A 21,472-nucleotide genomic window follows, 5' to 3' on the forward strand; every position below is an offset into this window, starting at 1 on the left:
CTGATACTTAAGGCTCATTTTTAATCCATGTTGGCAGCTTTGTTTTGATCCAGGGATGGAGGAACCTGCTTCCTGTCTGGCAAAAAAATCCACATAACCCTGAAAACTGAGGGAGTGGTGGGCGGGAATGCAGGACACCACAGTGCGCCCAGCGACATATGCCACCCCTGCTTGTGGCGGGGACGTTCAGTCCTCTCCGGAATCTCCAGCCAAATGTCTGACACGTAGCAGGTATTTAATTAGTGTGTTGAATAAATGAGAAGACCGTAAATGTTGTGTTCTCTGGTACTTAATCAAACAGAAAGTGCTGGAAATTGCCGTTTCTGGAATTCAGCAGTACAGATCTTTAACTTCATGAACTGCTCATTCCAGCGGACAACACTAAGATCAAACAGGGATGGTGGGTGGTTCTTGACTTCCTAGAAGAGAAAGTTTTAGATCTCTCAAAGACGTGTCAACAAATAGCACCTTCCCTGTGTTAAGTATCGCCCTGCGTTTCACCTGTAAACGAGGACTGTGGCAAGGAAGAAGAAAAAACTGTGACATCTCCCTGTTGAGAAACTGAACCTTATTGACTAGAATTTTTACTAATATTCTGTTTTCCCACCAAAACCCCAATTAAATTTTTTTCGGTAGGCTGGTCAGGCACTGCAGCTGAAGGCAGGAAATACATGGTGAGATGCACAGTCTACCTCCGGGGCTGCGTTGCTTTGCACTGGTTCCAAAGAACACGAGATGATGCCAGCAGATCCATAAACGCTTGTGACACTGGTGCCCAACTGGGCTGCCGGTTTGATGTAGTAAATTCTTCTCTCTGCTTTTATGCACAGTGAACTAGAAAGAAATATTATTCTCCAGAGTGCCTTGGGGATTGTTTGCTTAAATTAAGTTTCATTTGGATTTAATCTTAACCGAGTCTTCAGAGAGCCAGGCAGGCCCCCAGTAATGGGAACCTGTGGGCTGGGCTGCCGGAGAGAAACGCCCTCTGTAAACGGCGGCTTCGTCATGTCATGCTTGGGCGGCCCACGCAGTGCGAGATGATGAGTTTATGGCCTGGATCATTGTGTTTTTATTACGCTCATAAAATCTGTGTTTCTCCTCATTTTCATAATGGCTTCAACGAGCTTTTCCACCTTCCAGAGACACGTTAAGCCGCGATGCCGCAGCAGCGCCGACTTGGCAGGGCGCATTCAAAGGCCAGGAAAGCTTAGGGGAAAGCGCACTGTGAATTCTCACCCTGTTGTCGGACTGCCACGAAGGCAAAGGAAAAGCGCACGGTTTAAGCATAATTCATATGTATGGTGGGCTTTTTCGTAAATACTGAAGTAGGTTCCGTTAATTCCAATGTAAGTGATATACAATGAGGCGCCTTAAGGATATTGACTATTTCCATCACGTGGGAACATAAATCAATATTAAAGGAGGAAAATATTGTGTGGTCTGATTTTTAAAATATAATTTAAAGGACTTTAATAACAGGAACTACGATGAGAAAGCATTTTATATTTGAGATGTGGACCTTTTAAATAACAAGATTTTAATTGGATTTTTATGTCTCTATTTAAAAGAAATAGAAGCACTCTGGATACCAAATTTACATCTAAATGCAGTTGCTTATAAATATTTCTGTGAAGCTAATATAACCCATTGCAGGAAAAGCAGATCCCTCTTCCCTCTATAATTTAATATGCTAATAAAAGTGTGCAGATGCCACATCGGAGCACCCCAGAGAATTAATGGCTTTTAGTAATTATGCTGTAAGTATTAATAAATAGGTTTACATCCACAAAGCTGGGATTTGTGTTGCAAAGAGGTTGAGTTTTGAAGGACTTCTGAGTCTTTGCCATTTCTACGTGTTTGAATGTGCATTCATTGTTTATCGTGTCTTGGAGCTACTTCTCACATGGCTATTACGATTTATTAAGTCAGTCTTAGATTTGCTTTTATTTCAGTAGCATTGCAGTATTTTGGTTTAAATGAAATTTCTAGCAGTAAAATGTTGCTTTCTGTAACCTGCTTTGGAAAGAAACCCTTCAGAGCCTGCTTCTGATAGGATAGCAGCTTCACAAAGCAAAATGTTTCTCTAGTCGTGCAAAGTAATGACAACCGCTGAAAACAAGCGTGTCCCTAACGTCAGTCCACGTCACGCGGAGAAGAGAGCGTGTGGACGCAGCGTCAGCCTGCCTACCCCTGTCCTGTGCTGCGTTGTGGAAAGTTTCCTTCCCAGATCAGAAGGTGGGGAGCCACGCAGCTGAGCACAGAACCGAGGAGGCTTTAAGTGGCATGGAATGGATTCACTGGGTTTTTTAAAAAATATTTCATGGAACATGCAAAATACAGGGCCAGCGTATTCAGAGACGTGCAAGCAGCTGCAGAGTGACTGTGTCCAATGAAAACAAAATAAATTTCCTGGGAATGGGGTAGATCTGACTGTCTCTGAGTGCAGTAATTGCACATGTCATGTGGTGACTAGGCAGTCACGCTGTGGCCGCGGCCTTTCTTTGTCTGCAGATGGTGTGGGAGAGCGGCTGCGTGGTCATTGTCATGCTCACACCCCTCACGGAGAACGGCGTCCGGCAGTGCTACCACTACTGGCCTGACGAAGGCTCCAACCTGTACCACGTCTACGAGGTATTTAGACAAAAGGCTCCCGCCTGGAGAGCTGGACCTGCCACCTCCGGGGGGCGGGGGAGCCCTCGGACCCTGGTCCTCAGCAAAGCAGGCCCCCGAGCAGTTAGGCCATCCACAGCCTGGCCAGTTCTCCCTCCAAGGCTGGGGACAGCCCTCGCAGGGGAGGTCGCACCTCCTGTCCTCAGAGGGTGCCAGGACCAATCTGCCCCTCTGTTGTCAGTGGGGGCTCAGACGCTTCAGTAAATTTCATTTTTAAAATTTTATAAATCCAAATGCTGACAGAAAAAAATATATATATATTCCTCACAGGGTGGTCTGGGTCCTGTGTAACAGGCCATGTTGAGAAAGAGCCCTGCCATTACCCTACTTGCTTACCGATTCATTCGCCCGGGCCGCGTCCTCCTCCGGTGGCTCTGTGTGGAGTTTTGTCCTTTACCATTTGACCTTTTTATCTGAGGACAGCCCATGGGCAAGCTTACTTCTTCTGCTGGATTTTCTACCCACATCAAGAATGAACCAAGTCAACTTGGGCATTTAAACAAGTACCAGAATACGTCCTCTGGTTCTGTTTTGCATTAAAATTACTCCGAATGCCGAAGTCCCAGAGTAGGGAGCATGTTAGAAGCTTGAACACGAGCCCTGAGTCACACATTGTGGCGGCAGGCACTGCAGAGAGACTTCCCTGCAAGGAGGGGCTGAGCTCAGATCCACGTTAGTGAATCTACGTGAGTCTCGTTTATCTCTGTCTGCACCGAGGCATAGGCCACCTCTGTTGAGCTGTCAGAGTGCAACCATTCAGCAGAACACAGAGCTGTGCTGGTGTTTTTGTTCAAAAGTATAGTTTTCTCTGGTTATTTTTTTTATGGTTTATATGACTTAGAAATACAAAAGACAAAAACTGGGATACTTTTGGGTTGTAACGTATTTTTTTAATTATTCGACTGTCAGGCCCCTAAGGGACATTAAACACACACACACACACACATACACACACACACACACACACACTTTTGTATAAGTCGTGTTAAAACTGAGAAGGGGGAAGGGGCCACTCTGCCAAGTCAACCCATCTGTGATATAAAATTTGTCACCTTCACAGATTTACCCTTCTCCCCTCAAAAGCAGCTCTGTGCTCCGCAACACTCTGGATTTTGGAGTCTGTGCCTGATTCTGTCTCCCTTCCCTCCTCGCATCTCCAGGTAAATCTGGTCTCTGAGCACATCTGGTGTGAGGACTTCCTGGTGAGGAGCTTTTACCTGAAGAACCTGCAAACCAGCCAGACACGCACCGTGACCCAGTTCCACTTCCTGAGCTGGTATGACCAGGGAGTCCCCTCCTCGGCGAGATCACTCCTGGATTTCCGCAGGTATGACAAAGAGCCCACTGGCAGGTCACGCCTTCAGCGTGTGGACGTCGGATAGGAGGCAGCATGGCTTGGCACCAGATTTCCCAGTTTCTAAGATGCCACCGGCCATAAGAGGCACCACCTGTGTTGGAGTCGGGAAGGGACGGAAGGAAGGGGGCAGGATTGTGTGAGCTGTACATGGTGACCGCAAGACGTTCTCCAGTTCTAGAAGTGTTGAAATGTGAGGAGGAGCAAACAGGCATCTTAGAACTGTGGAAATGTGGTCATTATCCTTTAAAAGATTCTCCAACTGATGAAGAGTCCTAAAGTTTGTATTTCACAGGATATTGATGAGTAGAGCCCAGATTTTTCGTGTGGGTGCTCATCTGTTTGCACACGATGATGAGATTGAACAAGTGTGGGCGCAGATTCCGACGTGGAGAACCTTGGATGGGAGCCCGGATACAGTTAGCACAGGACCGTATATATTTTTCGTGTGATTTTGAAGCTGACAGTTTTTTTTTAATCCAGTTTTTTGTTTAGTGCTCTAGCTAGCTAGTCACCCACTAAGCTGTCTTGTTTTCAAGTGTATTTATTGAACTGTTGAAATGAATGCTAGACTCTGTCTTACAGGAAGATATTGACAAGGGAGAAAAAGGCAGAATTTAAGACTGAAGCTTTCATTGCACGTCACACTTGGTGGTGACAGTTGGTTCGCATTGGCTGTTTCTGGTGGTGAATGAATAGACAACCACAGAGGAAATGAAGTTGTCAGGCAGCACGGCCAAGCCACGCTTTTATAGAAACTCACGTTCAACTGATTGGAAATCTACCTACTAAAGAAAACATAATACTTAAATGAAGAATTAGAGAATAAGAACAAAGTGGATTTCAATCCAGCGTCGTGCGTGATCTGAACAATTATCCTCCTCGAGTCTACAGTTACGTAATTCCAAGGAGGTTGAAAGGCAAGGATTGTCGTAAAGACGGGGTTTCGGACTGACCTTGGGATGTCTTGAATTTATGTGATACAGAGTCTTAAGTTTATTATGATACTACTTTTTTTTTTTTTTTTTTTTGCCTTTTAGTCTACTTTGAAAAACAAAATAAAACGTTTTTTTATTTGAATCCTTCTTTGGATCAGATAGCATGTGAAAGAGCTTCTCCAAGGAGACATGCATCTGGTGTCATCTCTAAACACACAGTCCTTGACTCTGGTCCTACTCTGTCATCGGAGGGTGGACCTGGAATCCTGAACACATCACAGAACAGTTGCTAGACACAATTCCTTCCTAACCCATTCAGATTATCGTAGCCATTATATACATTTTCTCAATACAAACATATCTCTAAAGACATGCTACATAAGCTTACACAATTAGAGTAATTGTGAAATAGAGTTTTCAGAAAACAGTCATTCCTGGCAAAATGGATGTAGCGACAAAGAGAGCAGTTCACCGTAACAGCCCGTGCTGACGCTCAGCCAGTGCGTTTGTACATACATGCATGTGGCAAGTTTCTGTATCCAAATCCATATATGGAATAGAACATACACATAACCAGCCCTCTGTGTTTATTATCCATCATGAAGAAAAACCGGATTCCCAAAACTCCCTTGCTCCAGGGTCTGAGGAGATATGGCCTGAGAAAGTTTTTATTGAATTAAAAAGAGAGTGGACCCCCGGACATCGTTCTGAGCGTGTCGTCAGAGCAGACGCCTCACCACGCCTGCCTTGTCTGGTGCTGCCCAGGGTTGCAGCCAAGGCTGCCTTTCTTGCGGTCCCCGGACAGTTGTATGAGTGAGCCCATTCTCAGACGGCTTCAGGCTGACACTCGAACTGCTGGTAGGTGATCTTCTATGCGAAACAGCCACCCAGATGTCAGCGGCTGATGGAAGGTGGGACGGCTTCTGAAGACCCCAGCCACGTGCACCCTGCAGGGTCTCCTCTTTGAGCAAAGGCTGGGCTTCCTCTCTCTGGCCTGGTGTGTTGGTCAGGCACCGAGATGCGTGATTAAATATTTCTGGAGCCCAAAGGGAGCATCTTTATACTTTAAAGGGAAATGCTAAGAGACAATTAGCGTCGCGTGTGAGGGCTTTCCAGCGCCCCTCTCTGTCTGTCTATGCAACTGATTTGCTCGCTTCCTGCTGCTGGGGCACTCACTCACGCCGCTCACTGTAAAGTCGGACAAACCCTTACTTTGCCAGCTAATTAGCGGTGGCCAGTGTCATTTTTGTGATGTTGCAGCTAGTAATATGAGCCCAGTTGCATAGTCACAAAAGTGATCATTGGAAACTGTGACTGTACTGCAGGGACAATTTGGGAAGCCCCTTTTCTGAGCGTCTAACGACCTCTGACCTTTGCTTGCTGTCGGTTTGCGCGACGTTCGTGCTCACTCGGTGACCGTGGGTTGGTTTGTATTGCTAATCATTCTTTCTCCGTGTATTCCTCCTGTCGAAGTATATATAACATCAATTTTTCTTAATGTGAGAGACCTTTCGCTTACTGATGATTTGTTCTAATTGAGTAAACGAGACGCTGTGCACCCGCTCGCCTCTGTGAATAACCCTCACTCTGTATCTCAGGTCAACCAGATGAACGCGCTGGTCCCATATGTGCTGGTTTTGCTTTTCTATCTGTGATGTTTCACACTGTGATAAGGCAGGTGCATGACTCTCTGTAAATAAAGTTCTAAACATTCCCACCACGTTGTATTTACACTGCACGTCTCCTTGATTGCTTGTGGTTGTTTGTAAACAGATGTAGCACAGGGTGGGGGCTGGTGGGGATATTAAAATTACAGCGAAACCTTCCTAAGGTCTGCCAAGGCAACCAGTCACGACATGTTGGAGAAAATATCTTAAATATACCCCATAAAATAAAGACAGCAATTACAGGACTGGGGGAAATGCTGCAGCCACAGAAGCCAGCAGGTCACTTTTAAGCAACATTCCTTAGGCAGAGAGGTCATTATTGCGTTTTGCCAAAGAGGGAGCTGACCAGCAGTAAATGGAACACTACTGTTCTATGATTCCTTACAGCTAGGTTTTCTTAAACAAATATAGATAGTTTTTAAAAGGTTACCTGGTTGTTATGTTTATTTTTTTAATGTACCATTTTTTGTGCTTGGTTCTGTCAGAAAAAAATGAGCAAAACCTGGTGCCCAACCAGGATGTGAACATACAAAAGTAGAACTTAGTCTTTACAAACACAGACTGGACTGTCAAGTATGAGTTTGACAGAGAGCTGGAGTTCAGGACTGTGGCCACTCACGTTAGCAAGATTCAGTGACCAAGAAAATTCCAGTAGAATCTTCTGTTTGAAGGTGAAAGGCCTGTAAAAGTAAAGCCACAGTTGAGCATGCTTGATTCCACACATGCACGTACACACGCATGTACACGAACACACATTTGCACCTATGTGCACGCATGCTCCCCCTTGTACACACACATGCACACGCATGCTCACACAGCCTCTGTTGAGCTGGGGGCGGCACACTCCACAGACGCAAGGCATGTTCGTGGGGCCTAGTGTCTACCTTGCTGGAGCTGGAGCTCATTGACACCTTTACAGCCTGAGTCAGGAACAGGAGATTTTAGAAGCGGAAATAGGCGGATCTGTCTTTCAATCTGCTCGTTCTACAGAGACCGAAAACTTTTAAGGCATTCTAGCATATGAGTGCTGTTCATTTTATGGAATTCATTTTTACTTTTTCCACCTTTCCCCCAAAGCCTTAATGTTGCAGGGTTTACCAAAAGCCATCAAAGGCTCTCGCAGAAGCCACGTGGCGGCGCAGGCACTCACTTCTTCTATGCATTTGCCTGAGCCCCTCCATTTCAGAGCATCTCTGGCTGGTCCACAAGCTCCAAGATGCTGCATATTTTCACAGCAGCCACAAACTGTCACCCTGAATGGGGCTTTGAATGTGACCTGTCTGTAGGGCTCTGCACCTTGCGCCTTCATTTTCCGTTATGCTTACCCGGCATCGGGTTCAGACCTACGTCAGAGGTGCCCCATTCTGCTAAGTCCATGGAAGAAGCAGGGAAAAGCCTCTGACATTTGGGGTGCCTGCTGTGAAAGTGTCTACTTGGCCCAGCGTCACTGGGATGCCTGCCCGCCCTGTCCTCTGGCTTTGGCGACTTGCAATAGAGCAACCAGTTGACTGAATTTTCACATTCAGCTGACTGTTTCGGTGCTGAACAGGCAAGCCTTAGCAAAGAAACGTGACATTTTCCCATTTCTGGCCCAAGGAAGATTTTTCTGTACTGTCACTTTTTAAAACTTTTACCTTGTGTCTTCTGTTGTAGGGGTTCATACAGCACATTTTAGGACACACCCTTCACACGTATTTTTCCTTCTAATAAGCCGAGAGCCTGTCTTTAATTTTCTTTATTCAGAAATACTTTACTGAGAACTTTGACGTACTTTGTAAACATGATTAGTTGTTTCACTGAATTAAAAAAATGTTGGCAGTTACACCATGAATTTTACATTAGCCCTCTGTTTTGATTTAGGGGGTGATTACAAAATCTTAAATATATGTTCATTGTTAATTTTCATAACTTCTAGTCTAAAATATGCACAATGGAGTTGTTTTTAAGCACACTCAAATGTATAAAAATGGAAAGGACTTGTCTTGGACTTAATGAGGTTTCTCCGTAATTTAAATATCGTTACCAAAAACTGACAGATCAAAAAAGATCTTTAAAATGCTGCTTTTAGGTAATGGTAATATTATATTCCAAGATGAGGTCTAGACTGTAAGAAGTTTTGAGCATAAGTTCTAAAACTCCAAAATTTCAGTGAAGAATCAAGACACTCATATCACAACAAAAGGTCAAATCGACTGAAGCGGAAAGAGAAAGGGGACGGACAGCGGGGAGGGGTCCCCGGGGGCGGCAGGGGGCTGGGGGGCTGTGGACCCCGCGGCTGGGAGCCTGGGGTCCGTGCCCACAAAGGAAACAAAACACCGTGAAAGTGTAAGAGTGGTTTTTAAAGCTCTGTTTAATAATTTTACATTTGAAAAGGAAAATAAATCTTTGAAATTGTGTGTGTAATTTCTATTTTCTTTGTCAAAACAGGCTATTGCAAAATGATTTCAAAGATACAGACTTTTTGCTTTGGCTTATCGGTTACTTTGGACGACATGGAGTCGCAGTGCGTAACTACAATTTTTATGTCTCTTTTTATTCCAGAAAAGTTAACAAGTGCTACAGGGGCCGCTCTTGTCCGATAATCGTTCACTGCAGGTGAGTACAGCTTGTAACTGGGTTGAGAGGCTTCTGCTGCCTCAAAAAATAAACCACACAATCAAATATAGAAGGTGGGCGTCATAATTGCTTAATAAATATCTCTAACTGGTATTTCTAAAGGAAACCAAAGATACAAACTTAATTTTTATGCCATTTGGCTAAACAAAGTTGTGCATTTATTCCTTGTACCTGTACAGACAGCACGTGGCGTATTTTCCTCCTGGCGGCCACTGTGCTGTGTGTTAGAATCTATTTCCAAATGTTCGTGTCCTCCAACCTTATTCTTTCCTAAACCCTCATGGCGCCACCGCACAAAAACTTTGACGTGATACTCTGACCCACTACATCATGTCAGCCACCAGTGCCTTTAGCAGGAATCTGGGACCCCGTGCAGGTAGTGGGAAAAACTTGAGGCCAGTTACAGACAGGGACAAAATCTGTGATCACAAGAGGCATGGTCACCTCCAGTCCAGTCTTTGGGTAAAAATGCAATGACTCATAGCCTTAAGTGGGTTAAAACCACACCAGTAAGAATAGATTCACTCAAAGAACGCTCAGTGTAGTGGCACTGTTTCTCCTGGTCCTGACATTCAACTATTTTTGGTAAAAGACTCATATACTCCACTTTTATAGAACGTTCCTTTCTGCCTGGAATAAAAAGGAAATCTGTCTCCAGAGATGAAACGCCAAGTCTGTCGACTCAGTCAAGAAGCACGTGTGTGCGTGTGCGTGTGCGTGTGCATGCATGTGCATGTGTGCATGTGTTTCTGTCTGTGAGAGAGGAAGAACGTAGGCATGGTCTGTTATCCTCAAAGCGTGGCATAGGACGTCTTTTACCTATAAATGTGCCCAGACGAGCCACGCAGCTAGCTGGAAGACTTCTGTAGTGTGTCTCACAATGTCGACGTGAGTGCCTGCTGTGCACAGAAGGGGGGGAGGGAAGCGCGGCCACGAGCGTGCGGGCGCGGTCGTTTGCAGGGGCAGCGAGGATCGATGGTAGCAGGTTCCAGTCCTCGACGGTGTGGGACGATGTGTGTCTGCAGAAGCACGGAGGAAGTGGCTGTCTTTCCCAAGGGCAGCTTTTCTCCACTGTTTGAGGACACACGTTAAAGTCGAACCCCAGACTCTCTGCTGTAAAAAGATCCCCTTAGGCTTACCCGTGACTTCTCGTGACTTCTCGGGGTTCGGGCCACAGGTAGATGAGCAGCTGAGAAGCGCAGCGCTTTGTCAGTGAGGCACAGAATTCTTCAAGTCTTGAAATGGAAACATCTACTTTTTTCCTTGAAGTCACAAGGGTGTTGCCAGGAGTTGAAAGGCAAAAAGCCCTGCACCTGAAGGCCAGCCCGTCCGCCCTGCGTGGTTCAGAGGCGCTCCTGTGACTCGGGGACAGCATCGTCAGGAAAAGAAATGTCTCACATGGTCCCTACCAGAACAGGAGGACGCTGGGGCCGCTGTGCTCCCAGAAAAGGGATTTTCTTTCTTTTTCCTTCTTTTCTTTTCTCTCTGCTGCTGTTGAGACGTAATTCAAAACACTTCACGACTCCAGTCCAGATGGCAAATATTGTGACCATAGCTGGTGGGATAAGTAGGGGACAGACGACGGCGCTTCTCCAAGAACAGGACTGAGTCACACGCGCCGCTGCGTCCACTGGAGAGGGGCGCCGACTGCGGGGTGGCGCTGCCCTGCCCGGTGCCCCCGGACCTTTGAACAGAGCGTGTGGCCCTCACACAGCCGCGTTCCTTCATTTCATTTCTTCCTGACAAAATGTGCCACGTCTTTGGTCAAAGGCGGGAGGAAGGAGCAGGTGGAGGCAGCTCAGGGTCTCGTCCCGCTGCCCGGGGCTCGACGCCCCTGCCCCACATGCCCCCAGCTCTCCCCTACCTGCGCCCCTGCCCCCACGCCTCCCTGTCCCCCTGTCCCCCATGCTCTGCCCCTGCACTCCCGTGACCCCGTTACCCTGCTCCCCTGCCCCCCCACACCCCTGACCCCGCTCCCCCCTGCCATGTGCCCCCCGTACCCTCATAGCCCTGTACTCCTGTTCCCCCATGCCCCGTCCCCTGTGCTCCTGTCCGCCCCCCCGGCCTGGCCCCCCATGCTGTCCCCTGCACCCCTGTCCCCCACGCCCTGGCCCCCCACCCTGGCCCTCTGTGCCCCTGCCACCTGCTCCCCTGTCTCCCACCCCTGTCTCCCCCACACCCTGGCCGCCCCCTGCTGTCCTGTCCCCCCCAGTTCCCTCTCCCCCTCCCGCTCCCCTGTCCCCCCGTGCCATCTCCTGCGCTCCCCTGTCCCCTGCATCCCTGTCCCCTGCGCCCTGCCCTCCTGCTCCCCTGTCTCCCCCCCACCCTGGCCCCCTGCGGCCCTGGCCCCCCGCTTCCCTGTCTCCCCCCCGCTCCCCTGTCTCCCCCCGCTTCCCTGTCCCACCCCCCGCTCCCCTGTCCCCCTGAGCCGTCCCCTGCGCTCCCCTGTCTCCTGCATCCCTGTCCCCGTGCCCTGCCCCCCGCTCCCCTGCACTTCCCTGTCCCCCCGCTCCCCTGTCCCCAGCGTCCCTGTCCCCCTCACCCCGTCCCCCCGCACCCTATCCCCCTGCTCCCCTGTCCCCAGCGTCCCTGTCCCCCTCGCCCCGTCCCCCTGTGCCCTATCCCCCCGCTCCAGTGTCCCCAGCATCCCTGTCCCCTGTGCTCCCCTGTCCCCTGCATCCCTGTCCCGCTTGCCCCTGTCTCTCCCCACCCTGTCCCCCCATGCCCTATCCCTCCCCTGTCCCCAGCGTCCCTGTCCCCCGCGCCCCGCGTACACACGAGGCATGAAGCAGGGCTGGCCTTACCAAGCGCCGGCATCCTGGTGATGGGTGCTGTGTTCACTGTCTCTCCTTCTGTTGACAGCGACGGCGCAGGCAGGAGCGGCACCTACGTCCTGATTGACATGGTCCTCAACAAGATGGCCAAAGGTGAGAGCCGCGCGCTTGGTGCCCCAGCTCAGCGTTGCCGTGGCAACGCGGCGGCGTCCACGCCCTGTCCCCATCGCCCCAGTGCAGGCCGCAGGCGGCAGCAGCACCTGCTCCCAAGGCTGGTCCGTGGCCTCTCCTCGGGCACGTGGCGGGCACCAAGCTGCCGTCCGGGGCTGCATCTTGGGGTTCACGTCACAGTGGGGGGCGCAGTGTCTGCAGCTCAGACCCTGCAGCGGCCCCGAGCCTCGCAGCGCTCCCCGCTGTCCTCCCTGCTGGTGACACTGCACTTGCAGGACGCCACGTGGCTTCACACGGAAGCCTCGGCAGACCGTCCAGTGCAAATGACCTCCTCTGGAGCAAACGTCCCCGTGCTGTCCACGAGAGTCTGCCCGGCTGTCCGGGCTGCTCCCCCCAGCGCACGGCGTCCCAGGCCCCACCCTTGGACACCTCGGGGAGTGGGTCCCTCTGCCGAGGACGAATTGTATCACTTTGGGCAAAGCTTTTAACCAACTTTCTGGGACCCAGTGTCCTCGTACAGAACTGTGGGGATTGCCCTAGTGTGGCGTTTCTCAAACAGAAGCTCTGCGGGACACCAGCCTGTAAGTGATCTGTTTAAAATAGAAACCGGAGAGAGTGGCCGCAGACAGGTAAGTCTGGAGAGACACTCGTGGTCAGTCTGCCTCGTGGAGCATCGTGACGCCCATCAGCACAGGAGACGTGTCAGGGAGCCCTGCTTTCTTGGAGCCAGCGTTTGCTCACATTTCCCAAACTTGCTTGGAAAGACCTTGGCGTGTGCGGATTTTGCTTGGTTTCCTTTTTGTTTTGATACCTGTTAGCATCCCGTGGAACCTGGGCAAGGCGGAGATGGGTTCCGTTTTATGATCTCTCTTCCACCTCTGAATAAAGCCCTCTGTGTCAGCACGCACACACGCACATGCACGCTCACACGTGCACACACGCTCACACATGCACGCTCACACACACGCATGCACACACACGCGCTCACACACGCACGCTCACACACGCGCACTCACACACACTCTCACATGCACGCTCACACACACATGCACACACGCTCACACATACACGCATGCACACACGCACACACACGCTCACACATGCACACACGCTCACACATGCACGCTCACACACACGCATGCACACACACGCGCTCACACACGCACGCTCACACACGCGCACTCACACACACTCTCACATGCACGCTCACACACACGCATGCACACACGCTCACACACATACACGCATGCACACACGCACGCTCACACACGCACACTCACACACACACACACATGCACGCTCACACACGCACGCGCACACACGCACGCTCACACACACGCTCACACACACATACACGCTCACACACACGCTCACACACACATACACACTCACACACACGCACGCTCACACACGCTCACACAAGCAGGCTCTCACACGCACGCTCACACACACATGCACGCTCACACACACACACACACGCTCACACACACACGCTCACACACACGCTCACACAAGCAGGCTCTCACACACGCACGCTCACACACACATGCACGCTCACACACGCACGCTCACACACGCTCACACACACACACGCACGCTCACACACGCTCACACAAGCAGGCTCACACACACGCACGCTCACACACGCTCACACAAGCAGGCTCTCACACACGCACGCTCACACACACATGCACGCTCACACACACGCACGCTCACACACGCTCACACAAGCAGGCTCTCACACACGCACGCTCACACACACATGCACGCTCACACACGCACGCACGCTCACACACACGCTCACACACACACGCACGCTCACACACGCTCACACAAGCAGGCTCACACACACGCACGCTCACACACTCACGCTCACACAAGCAGGCTCACACACGCACGCTCATATGTGCACTCATATAGAAACTTCCACCTTCCAGAACCACCCATTCTTCATCTCTGTCCAGCAGTAGGAGCAGAAATTGATTATAGAAGTGAGTTTCTGTACGCTTCACACAGATGCCAGCAATTCTAAAATAGGCATTTTCCTTGCTTCATTTTCTTCTGGTTAAAAAAAAAAAAAAAAAACTAGAACACACCTTTAGCTAAGGAGGTGGATGTGTGGAGATAACAGAAGCCCATGGCCTCACACACAAGGACTGGCAAGCTTGAGAAAGTTACAGGAAGCCCTGCTCCTGCTGCCGGGGGCTGTGCCAAAGCCCAGAGCTCTGCCCCCAAGCCCCAGCTGAAGTCTGCAGGCCTCCTTTGCTGGCTGCTGGGAAGAGAACGGAGTTGGTTTTCGTACCACCAAATATTGTTAAGCATCCTCAATTAGCTTAGTGGCGGGCTGTCCAAAGAAACAGAAACAAGGTGAGAATGCTCTGATACTGCTCTGAATGATATTTTCTGCTTTTAGGACATAACACAGTCCTAACTTTTCTAATTAATGCTGCTGTGTTTCATCAAACCTATCTTTTCTTTTGCAAATTTGCAGCTATTAAGCTATTAATGGGATTTATATTTCTGACGCCATCATGGCCCTCCCTTCTCTTGTTGGTTTAATAGAAGGAAAATCTTTCAATAGAAGGAATTTTAAACCAAAATACCTTCAGAACAATATAGATCATTTTACCGAAATGTTTCTGATCATGCCTGTTTTTGCAAACAAGGTGATAATAAACAACTTGGTACACATTTATTTTAAAGGAAACTTGCTCATCCAAAAACCTAGGAGCCCGAGTAGGTGGTTTCTGTGTGACTTCAGTGTTTGTTGGGATTGCTTGGGTGGTCAACAAGTTCACGTGACAGAGCCCAGATTTTAAGTGGGGAAGTTAGCTGAAACGTGGAGAAGTGTGTTCCGGCCTCAGGATTCCGGCCACTGGGGGAAGGGCTGACTTTATTGTCTGAACCTCGGAGCAGGCCATTTACTGGCTCCGTTGTACCATGTAATGTCAGATTCCATTTAAAGTGTGGGCTCAGCGTTCGACAATAGAGCCCAGCCATGTGGAACTGGCCCGGGAGGGCAGGCTCCAGGCTTTTCTGAGATTGGTCACCCCTCTTTCTGTTCCTGACCTGCTCCCCTTCACCCGGGGGGGCCGTGCGGTGTGAAATCCCTGACCTGGGGCCGGGGCCGTGGTCTCAGGAGAGATCAAAGGGCAGGCGGCCCCTCCGCCGACTGAGGTGGGCCTTTCCCAGGCCGCCACACTGAGAGGCTGCCGGGGGTTTTGTTCTGGCGCAGGCTGGGTCCGGCCTGTGCGGCCTGGGCCGCCTTTGTCTGGCCTGAGAAGTTGGAGGCCCACATTGCAGATGCAGCGTTCATCAGACGATCAAAGGCCCCCAGTCTTGGGCATGAAACTTTCTTCCCATTTCCCTTTCTTAAAGGAATGAATTGCAGAGGGCCAAAGAATGCCTTTCCGCAGTGGCCCTGTGCAGCGCCTGCACCGCATTAGTCCTCCGGTCCTGCCCGCTCTGGTCCTGCCCACTCCGGTCCTGCCCGCCCCGGTCCTGCCGGCAGCCGCAGCACTCGTCCACGCAGCCCTTCAGCAACAAAGGCCTCCATCCAGGCCTAGTTCAAGGGCCTTTAAGAATAAACTTGGAATAATTGAAGTTCTTTTTCCACTGTCTAGTTTATTAGCAAGTGGACAGTAATGCTGTTTGAAATCAAAGTAAACGGGCTCTTGCTCTGCAAAGGTTTTCGTGGCAGGAAAGTAGTTTCCAATCTGTAAAACACCTTTACACATTATTTCTGTTGCAGCAAATGCATCTAACTCATGAGAAATATGTTGCATCAGAATTCGTTTTTAGGTAGTTATTCCTCTATCATTTAAGAGCTTAGCTCTCATGTATCAAAAAACGTTATTTCGGCTGAGATATTTTCCAAAGTTGTGTTTTTTAAGTTTTTATTTGTTGGTGACTTCTCTTTACCTGGGGTTTTATTCCATTTCATCACAATTTTCTAAAGGGATGGAGAGCACCAGGCAAATGGTGGAGCTTCCCAAACATCACCGTGGCTGGGTCACCTTAAGTGTCCAGACTGTGCTGAGCTGGGGTTAAGCCTCACTCACCCAGGGACCAGTCCAGAAAACAACTGCTGAGAAACGTGGCCGCACGTGTAAGGCGCCATTCCCACGAGGATCCGTGTCTGGGCAGGGAGAGGGAGTCGGGAAGGTCTCAAGATAACACAGAGCTCGGTGCTGCGGAGACCTAGCCCAGCCGTCCAGCGGCTGTTGCTGCTCCAAAGGCCCCGAGTGTGTTTGGGGAAGACCCATTTCTTTTGTCAGGGGCCACAGACAGGGAATTTCATTTTCCAGTGTGACCAACCCTTGTTATCCCGTGTGCTGGGAGTTGCCTTTTAAGCTTATGTTAACCGGGAGTGCTTCTCTGAGTAATCTGACAGCGTGAATGTGCGTGCATGGTCCATGAGCATATATCCAGCACCAGGTTTTGTTCTCGACAATCTGATCTGTTTCACTGTTGTCCTGCCACGTAGTGTGTATGTGGATAAGCATCTCCTTGTGTAATCTATATTCTGCTTTGTTCCTGTGGATCTGACTATTCTAGGCACCTCACATGTGTGGAATCACACAGTATTTGTCCTTTGGTGACTGACTGGCTGATTTCACTTCGCACAGTGCCTTCAGGGTTCATCCTTGTTGCAGCATGTGTCAGAATCTCCTTCCTTTTTATGACTGAATAATATTCCACTGCGTGGATGTTTAACCATTCATCTGCTGATGAACGCTTGGGTTGTTTCCAACTTTGGGCTTTTGTGACTAGTGCTGCTGTGAACGCGGATGTGCAAACGTCTGTTTGAATCCTGCTTTCAGTGCTTTGGAATTGCTGGAGCAGATGGTGACTCTGCGTTTACCTCCTTGGGGAACTGCCACACTGTTTGCACAGCAGCGCAGCCTCTGACTTTTCCATCAGCCGGACACGAGCCTTGTGGTTTCCCCACGTCCCCGCCAGCTCTTGTTACTTCTTATTTCTGTGATAATGGCCATCCCAACAGGTGCGAGGTGGCATCTCACTGTGGTCTTGGTCTGCACCCCCTGGTGATTAGTGATGTTGAGCGCATGTTCGTGGGCTTACTGGCCACTCGTGTGTCTTCTTTGGAGAAATGTCTGTTTAAATCCTTTGCCCACATTTGAATTAGGTCGCTTGTCTCTTGTTGTTGGGGTGTAGGAGTTCTTTATATATTCTGAATATTAATCCCTTACCAGATATGCAATTTGCAAATACTTTCACCCTCTGTAGGTTGTCTTTTCACTCTCTTGATAGTACTCTTTACTGCACAAAAGTGTTTAATTTTGATAAAGTCTAGTTTATCTTTTTTAAGATGGTTCTTAAAAATCTTTTTCTTTTGTTTCCTGTGCTTAGTATCACATCCAAGAAATCTTTGCCAAATCCAAGGTCATGAAGATTTACCCCTACATTTTCTTATAAAAGATGTTAACCTTTAATAGCAGCTCCAAGCAGTAGATGGAAGACTGCCGCTGGGGACCAAGCAAGTCTGCAAGGTGGAGGTCATCAAACATGCTCGTGGAGTGAGACTGCCCTCGCGTGTGGCTCGCGCTCGTGCCCTGCGGCTCACCATCCGCTATATGTAGTGATATCAAGGTGTCCTTCCCAGATGATCCCGTATGGCTCACAAAGCCCCTCCAAAGCTGTGCTGCTCAATACAGTAGCCACGTGTGGTGACCTAAATTAATTAAAATTGAATAAAATTGAAAAGTCAGTTCCTCAGTTGAACTAGACACGTGGCTAGTGGCTGCCACGTTGGACACAGCAGGTAGGGGCCACGTCCATCATCACAGAAACTCCTGGTGGCCACACTACTCTAGAGGGGAACACTAAGGGGTCACCCAGTGGTGTCCACCTCTCTGTGTCTCTTCTTGTCCCTCCCTGTCTCGATCTCTCGGCTCTGTCCTCACACAGTGCTCAGTGCCCATGGGGCCAGTGATTCTTGATAATGCTGTTCATACCTGTGCGGTATTATAGGATGTTCCAGCAGCCGGTAGAAAGTTATCAGGACATTTTGTGCAATTTTCTTTTCTCCTGGAGTGTTAAAAGATGGTGGCTGTTAAGTGACAGTACATTCTTACACGGAGTCCAACATTTTGTTTAACTTATATTTTTTATAAAGATTTGGAGGCATCTCAGTTTCTCCAGACAAATAATTTAGAATTTGTTCAGTGGGGGAAAAACATTAGAAATACCTAGTTTGTCTTGGTTCTGATACACTTGATTTTCAAATGAATGTGATGCAAATTTGTCTCCTTTGATCCCAGTGAAATGTGCAAAAACGAGGTTATAATTTATCTACAAGGTCAGCAAATCATCTTCCTACTTGTAATTTTTATTTATTACAATAATAAATAAAATGTAGGATGTTGTGTGATGTGGGGTGTTGTCTGTGTGCATGTGTGTGCGTGTGTATGGTGTGTGTGTGATGTGGGGTGTTGTGTGTGCATGTGTAGTGTGTGTGCATGTGTGTGTGATGGGGTGGGGCACATGTGTGCCTCTGTGTGTGCGTGTGTGTGTGTGTGTGTGGTGTGCATGATGTGGGGTGTTGTGTGTGTACATGCATGTGTGTGTGCGTGTATGGTGTGTTTGTGTGTGATGGATGTGTGCGCGTGTATGCTGTATGATGTGGGGTATTGTGCATGTGCATGTGTGTGCCTGTGCATGTATGGTGTGTGTGATGTGGGGTATTGTGTGTGCCTGTGTGTGTGCATGTGTGTGTGTGTGTGGTGTGTGTGATGTGGGGTGTTTTGTGTGTGTGTGTATGCTGTGTGTTGTGGGGTATTGTGTATGTGCATGTGTGTGCATGTGCGTGTACTGTGTGTGTGATGTGGGGTGTTGTGTGTGCCCATGTGCTTGTGTGTGCCTGTGTGTGTGCACGTGTGTGTGTGTGGTGTGTGTGTGATGTGGGGTGTTTTGTGTGTGTGTGTATGCTGTGTGATGTGGGGTATTGTGTATGTGCATGTGTGTGCATGTGCACGTACGGTATGTGTGATGTTGTGTGTGCCCATGTGCTTGTGTGTGCCTGTGTGTGTGCATGTGTGTGTGTGTGTGGTGTGTGTGATGTGGGGTGTTTTGTGTGTGTGTATGTTGTGTGATGTGAGGTATTGTGTATGTGCATGTGTGTGCATGTGCGTGTACGGTGTGTGTGATGTGGGGTGTTGTGTGTGCCCATGTGCTTGTGTGTGCCTGTGTGTGTGCACGTGTGTGTGCACATGGTGTGCACTGGGGGCCGGGAGGTGGCACTGAGACAGCAGTGCAGGCAGATACGCTTCAGCTGTGTGGCACCCACAGCAGCCCCGAGTCCCGCTGTCTTCAGCCAGGTTTTGTTCTGTTGGAGAAGAGGGGACTCTAGCTGTGACAGCTGTCATGCTGTTCAGTGCTGGGCTTGACTGTGCTGACGCTGAGTGTCAGAGAGCTGGGACGTCCTTGCCCTTTACGGTGTAGCCCTCCCAAACCGTGAGCTCAGAACAAAAGAAAGCAAAGAACACCCCAGGCTGAGCGCAGGAGGACTCTGCTCCTCTCCTGGAACACGGGAGCTATTCTACTTGGTTCCTTTTAGATTCATAATAGCCACCTTTATTCCTTTGTTCCTTCAAAATGTGTTTGTTTAGTCAGGAGGGAGCATTTTCTTGGTTCTTCCAGAGAATCAAATTGAGAAAATTTACTTGTGCAAAATAAAGGCCTTTCTCCCTTGTACGTTTGATACATGTTGTCTTTTTCACTTTGTATCCTTGCAGTTTACAAAACCTTCTTGGGACAAATTCTGTAATAAGATGCGCCTGTTTATTAAGTTATTATTCCTGAGCATGCTGTTGGAAGCCATGCTAAAGAAATGACTGTCCAGAGACGCGGATGGTCTTCTGCGCAGTGCACCGCGGTCCACGTTCACTACTGTGCACCTTGAAGGATACTGGTCTAATGACATTAGGTGAATCACACGACTCACTCAGCCAATAACCAAACTCCAAGAGAAATCAAAGCAAACCTTGTAAAGAGACACCCGTGGCATATTTGCTTGGTTTTCTTTAACTTCAAATTGATTCTTTCATGGTAACAAATAGTTTTAATACTTTAACAGTAATGTTCTTTTAATGCTTATTGTTTAATGGCTAATAGTGTTTTATCTAAAGCTTAAAAACCTCTGTTGTCTTAAAAATGTATTTAACCAATATGTAAACCTCTAAACCAATGACCCCCAAGTGGATTAGAAAGTCACAGTGAGAGTGATATTCACGGAGCAGTGCTCTCGGTGGTGCCCCCGGGCCCCTTGGGAGCCAGCAGAGAGGAAGGGCCTCTCATGGAGGTGGGTCTCCCGGGGGTGCAGGAAGAAAGGAAGCAATCCTGGCCCGGGGGAGCAATCAGACCCCCACACCATGATGCTGGTCAAAATGCACTGTCACCTCCACTTCCGACGTAGACTGTGGCTTTCAGAAGCACGTTACATTTCTCTAGGGTTTGACTAATCCTGACGCTTCTCAGGCAGGAAACCCCGAACTTCTCCGTGGGTGCACACCCTCTGTCCCCCTGGCCACTGCTAAGGTTGCTGTCCTCCCGTCTGTCCGGGTTCTCTGCTGTACCACCCCGGTGACTGGCGTGCCTTCCGACTTGAGCATCGCACCCAGTAGGTCTGTTCGCCCAGACGTAACATCAGTTCCCTGCACCTTCATGTCATCAGCAAAACTGGATTTTTCAAGGGAGAATTCTATTTCAAATGCACTAGAGAGAGCTTCCTGGACAGTGGAGGCCTCGAATAAATCCTTTTACTCTCAGTAAAGCCTTTTGTAAAGTGAAGGACACACACATCCTACCCCCTTCCAACCCAGCGGACCTGCTTTATAAATGCAGATTTTGTGTTCACGCACCACACGGTCACACAACGCGCAAGAGGTCACAGGACCAGCAGGATCCGGCGCCTGCTCTGAGCCGGCCTTTGCCCTGTGTCTTTCTACCCCTCGTAAAAGATCACCCATGTGAGATCTATTAAAGCTTCTCTCTCTATACACACTTCAAATAACTAATTATTCTCAATTCTGGCATACAAGAAGACATCAGCCACCCACATCAGACAGTTGATTTTACTTCATAAATCCATTACTTACCTAATTTTAGAGCTGTACAGAGTTTTAAGCATGAATTTAATTTCCTTCACTGTTCAATCTTGGTTTCAGGCTAAGTGTACTTCTGAGGTATCCCCCCTCTGTTGCGTCATATTCTAACACCTGGTCTGGGGCTGACCGAGTGAGGCTTCCCCGTTTCCTCTTC

General features: G+C 49.0%; 1 protein-coding gene across 3 annotated transcripts in view; it reads left to right on the top strand.

Annotated features, from left to right (window-relative positions):
- Nucleotides 1–21,472, top strand: part of PTPRN2 (protein tyrosine phosphatase receptor type N2) — a 906,619-nt gene that overhangs the window by 870,849 nt on the left and 14,298 nt on the right. For all 3 annotated transcript variants that reach the window (XM_063099753.1, XM_063099755.1, XM_063099754.1), the window contains 4 exons: nt 2,512–2,631; nt 3,831–3,997; nt 9,171–9,224; nt 12,108–12,172. In XM_063099753.1, coding sequence (XP_062955823.1) covers nt 2,512–2,631; nt 3,831–3,997; nt 9,171–9,224; nt 12,108–12,172 — 406 coding nt within the window. The remainder of the gene's footprint in view (nt 1–2,511; nt 2,632–3,830; nt 3,998–9,170; nt 9,225–12,107; nt 12,173–21,472) is intronic.

The sequence above is a fragment of the Cynocephalus volans genome, chromosome 6, assembly GCF_027409185.1.
Source record: "Cynocephalus volans isolate mCynVol1 chromosome 6, mCynVol1.pri, whole genome shotgun sequence".
Taxonomy (NCBI): domain Eukaryota; kingdom Metazoa; phylum Chordata; class Mammalia; order Dermoptera; family Cynocephalidae; genus Cynocephalus; species Cynocephalus volans.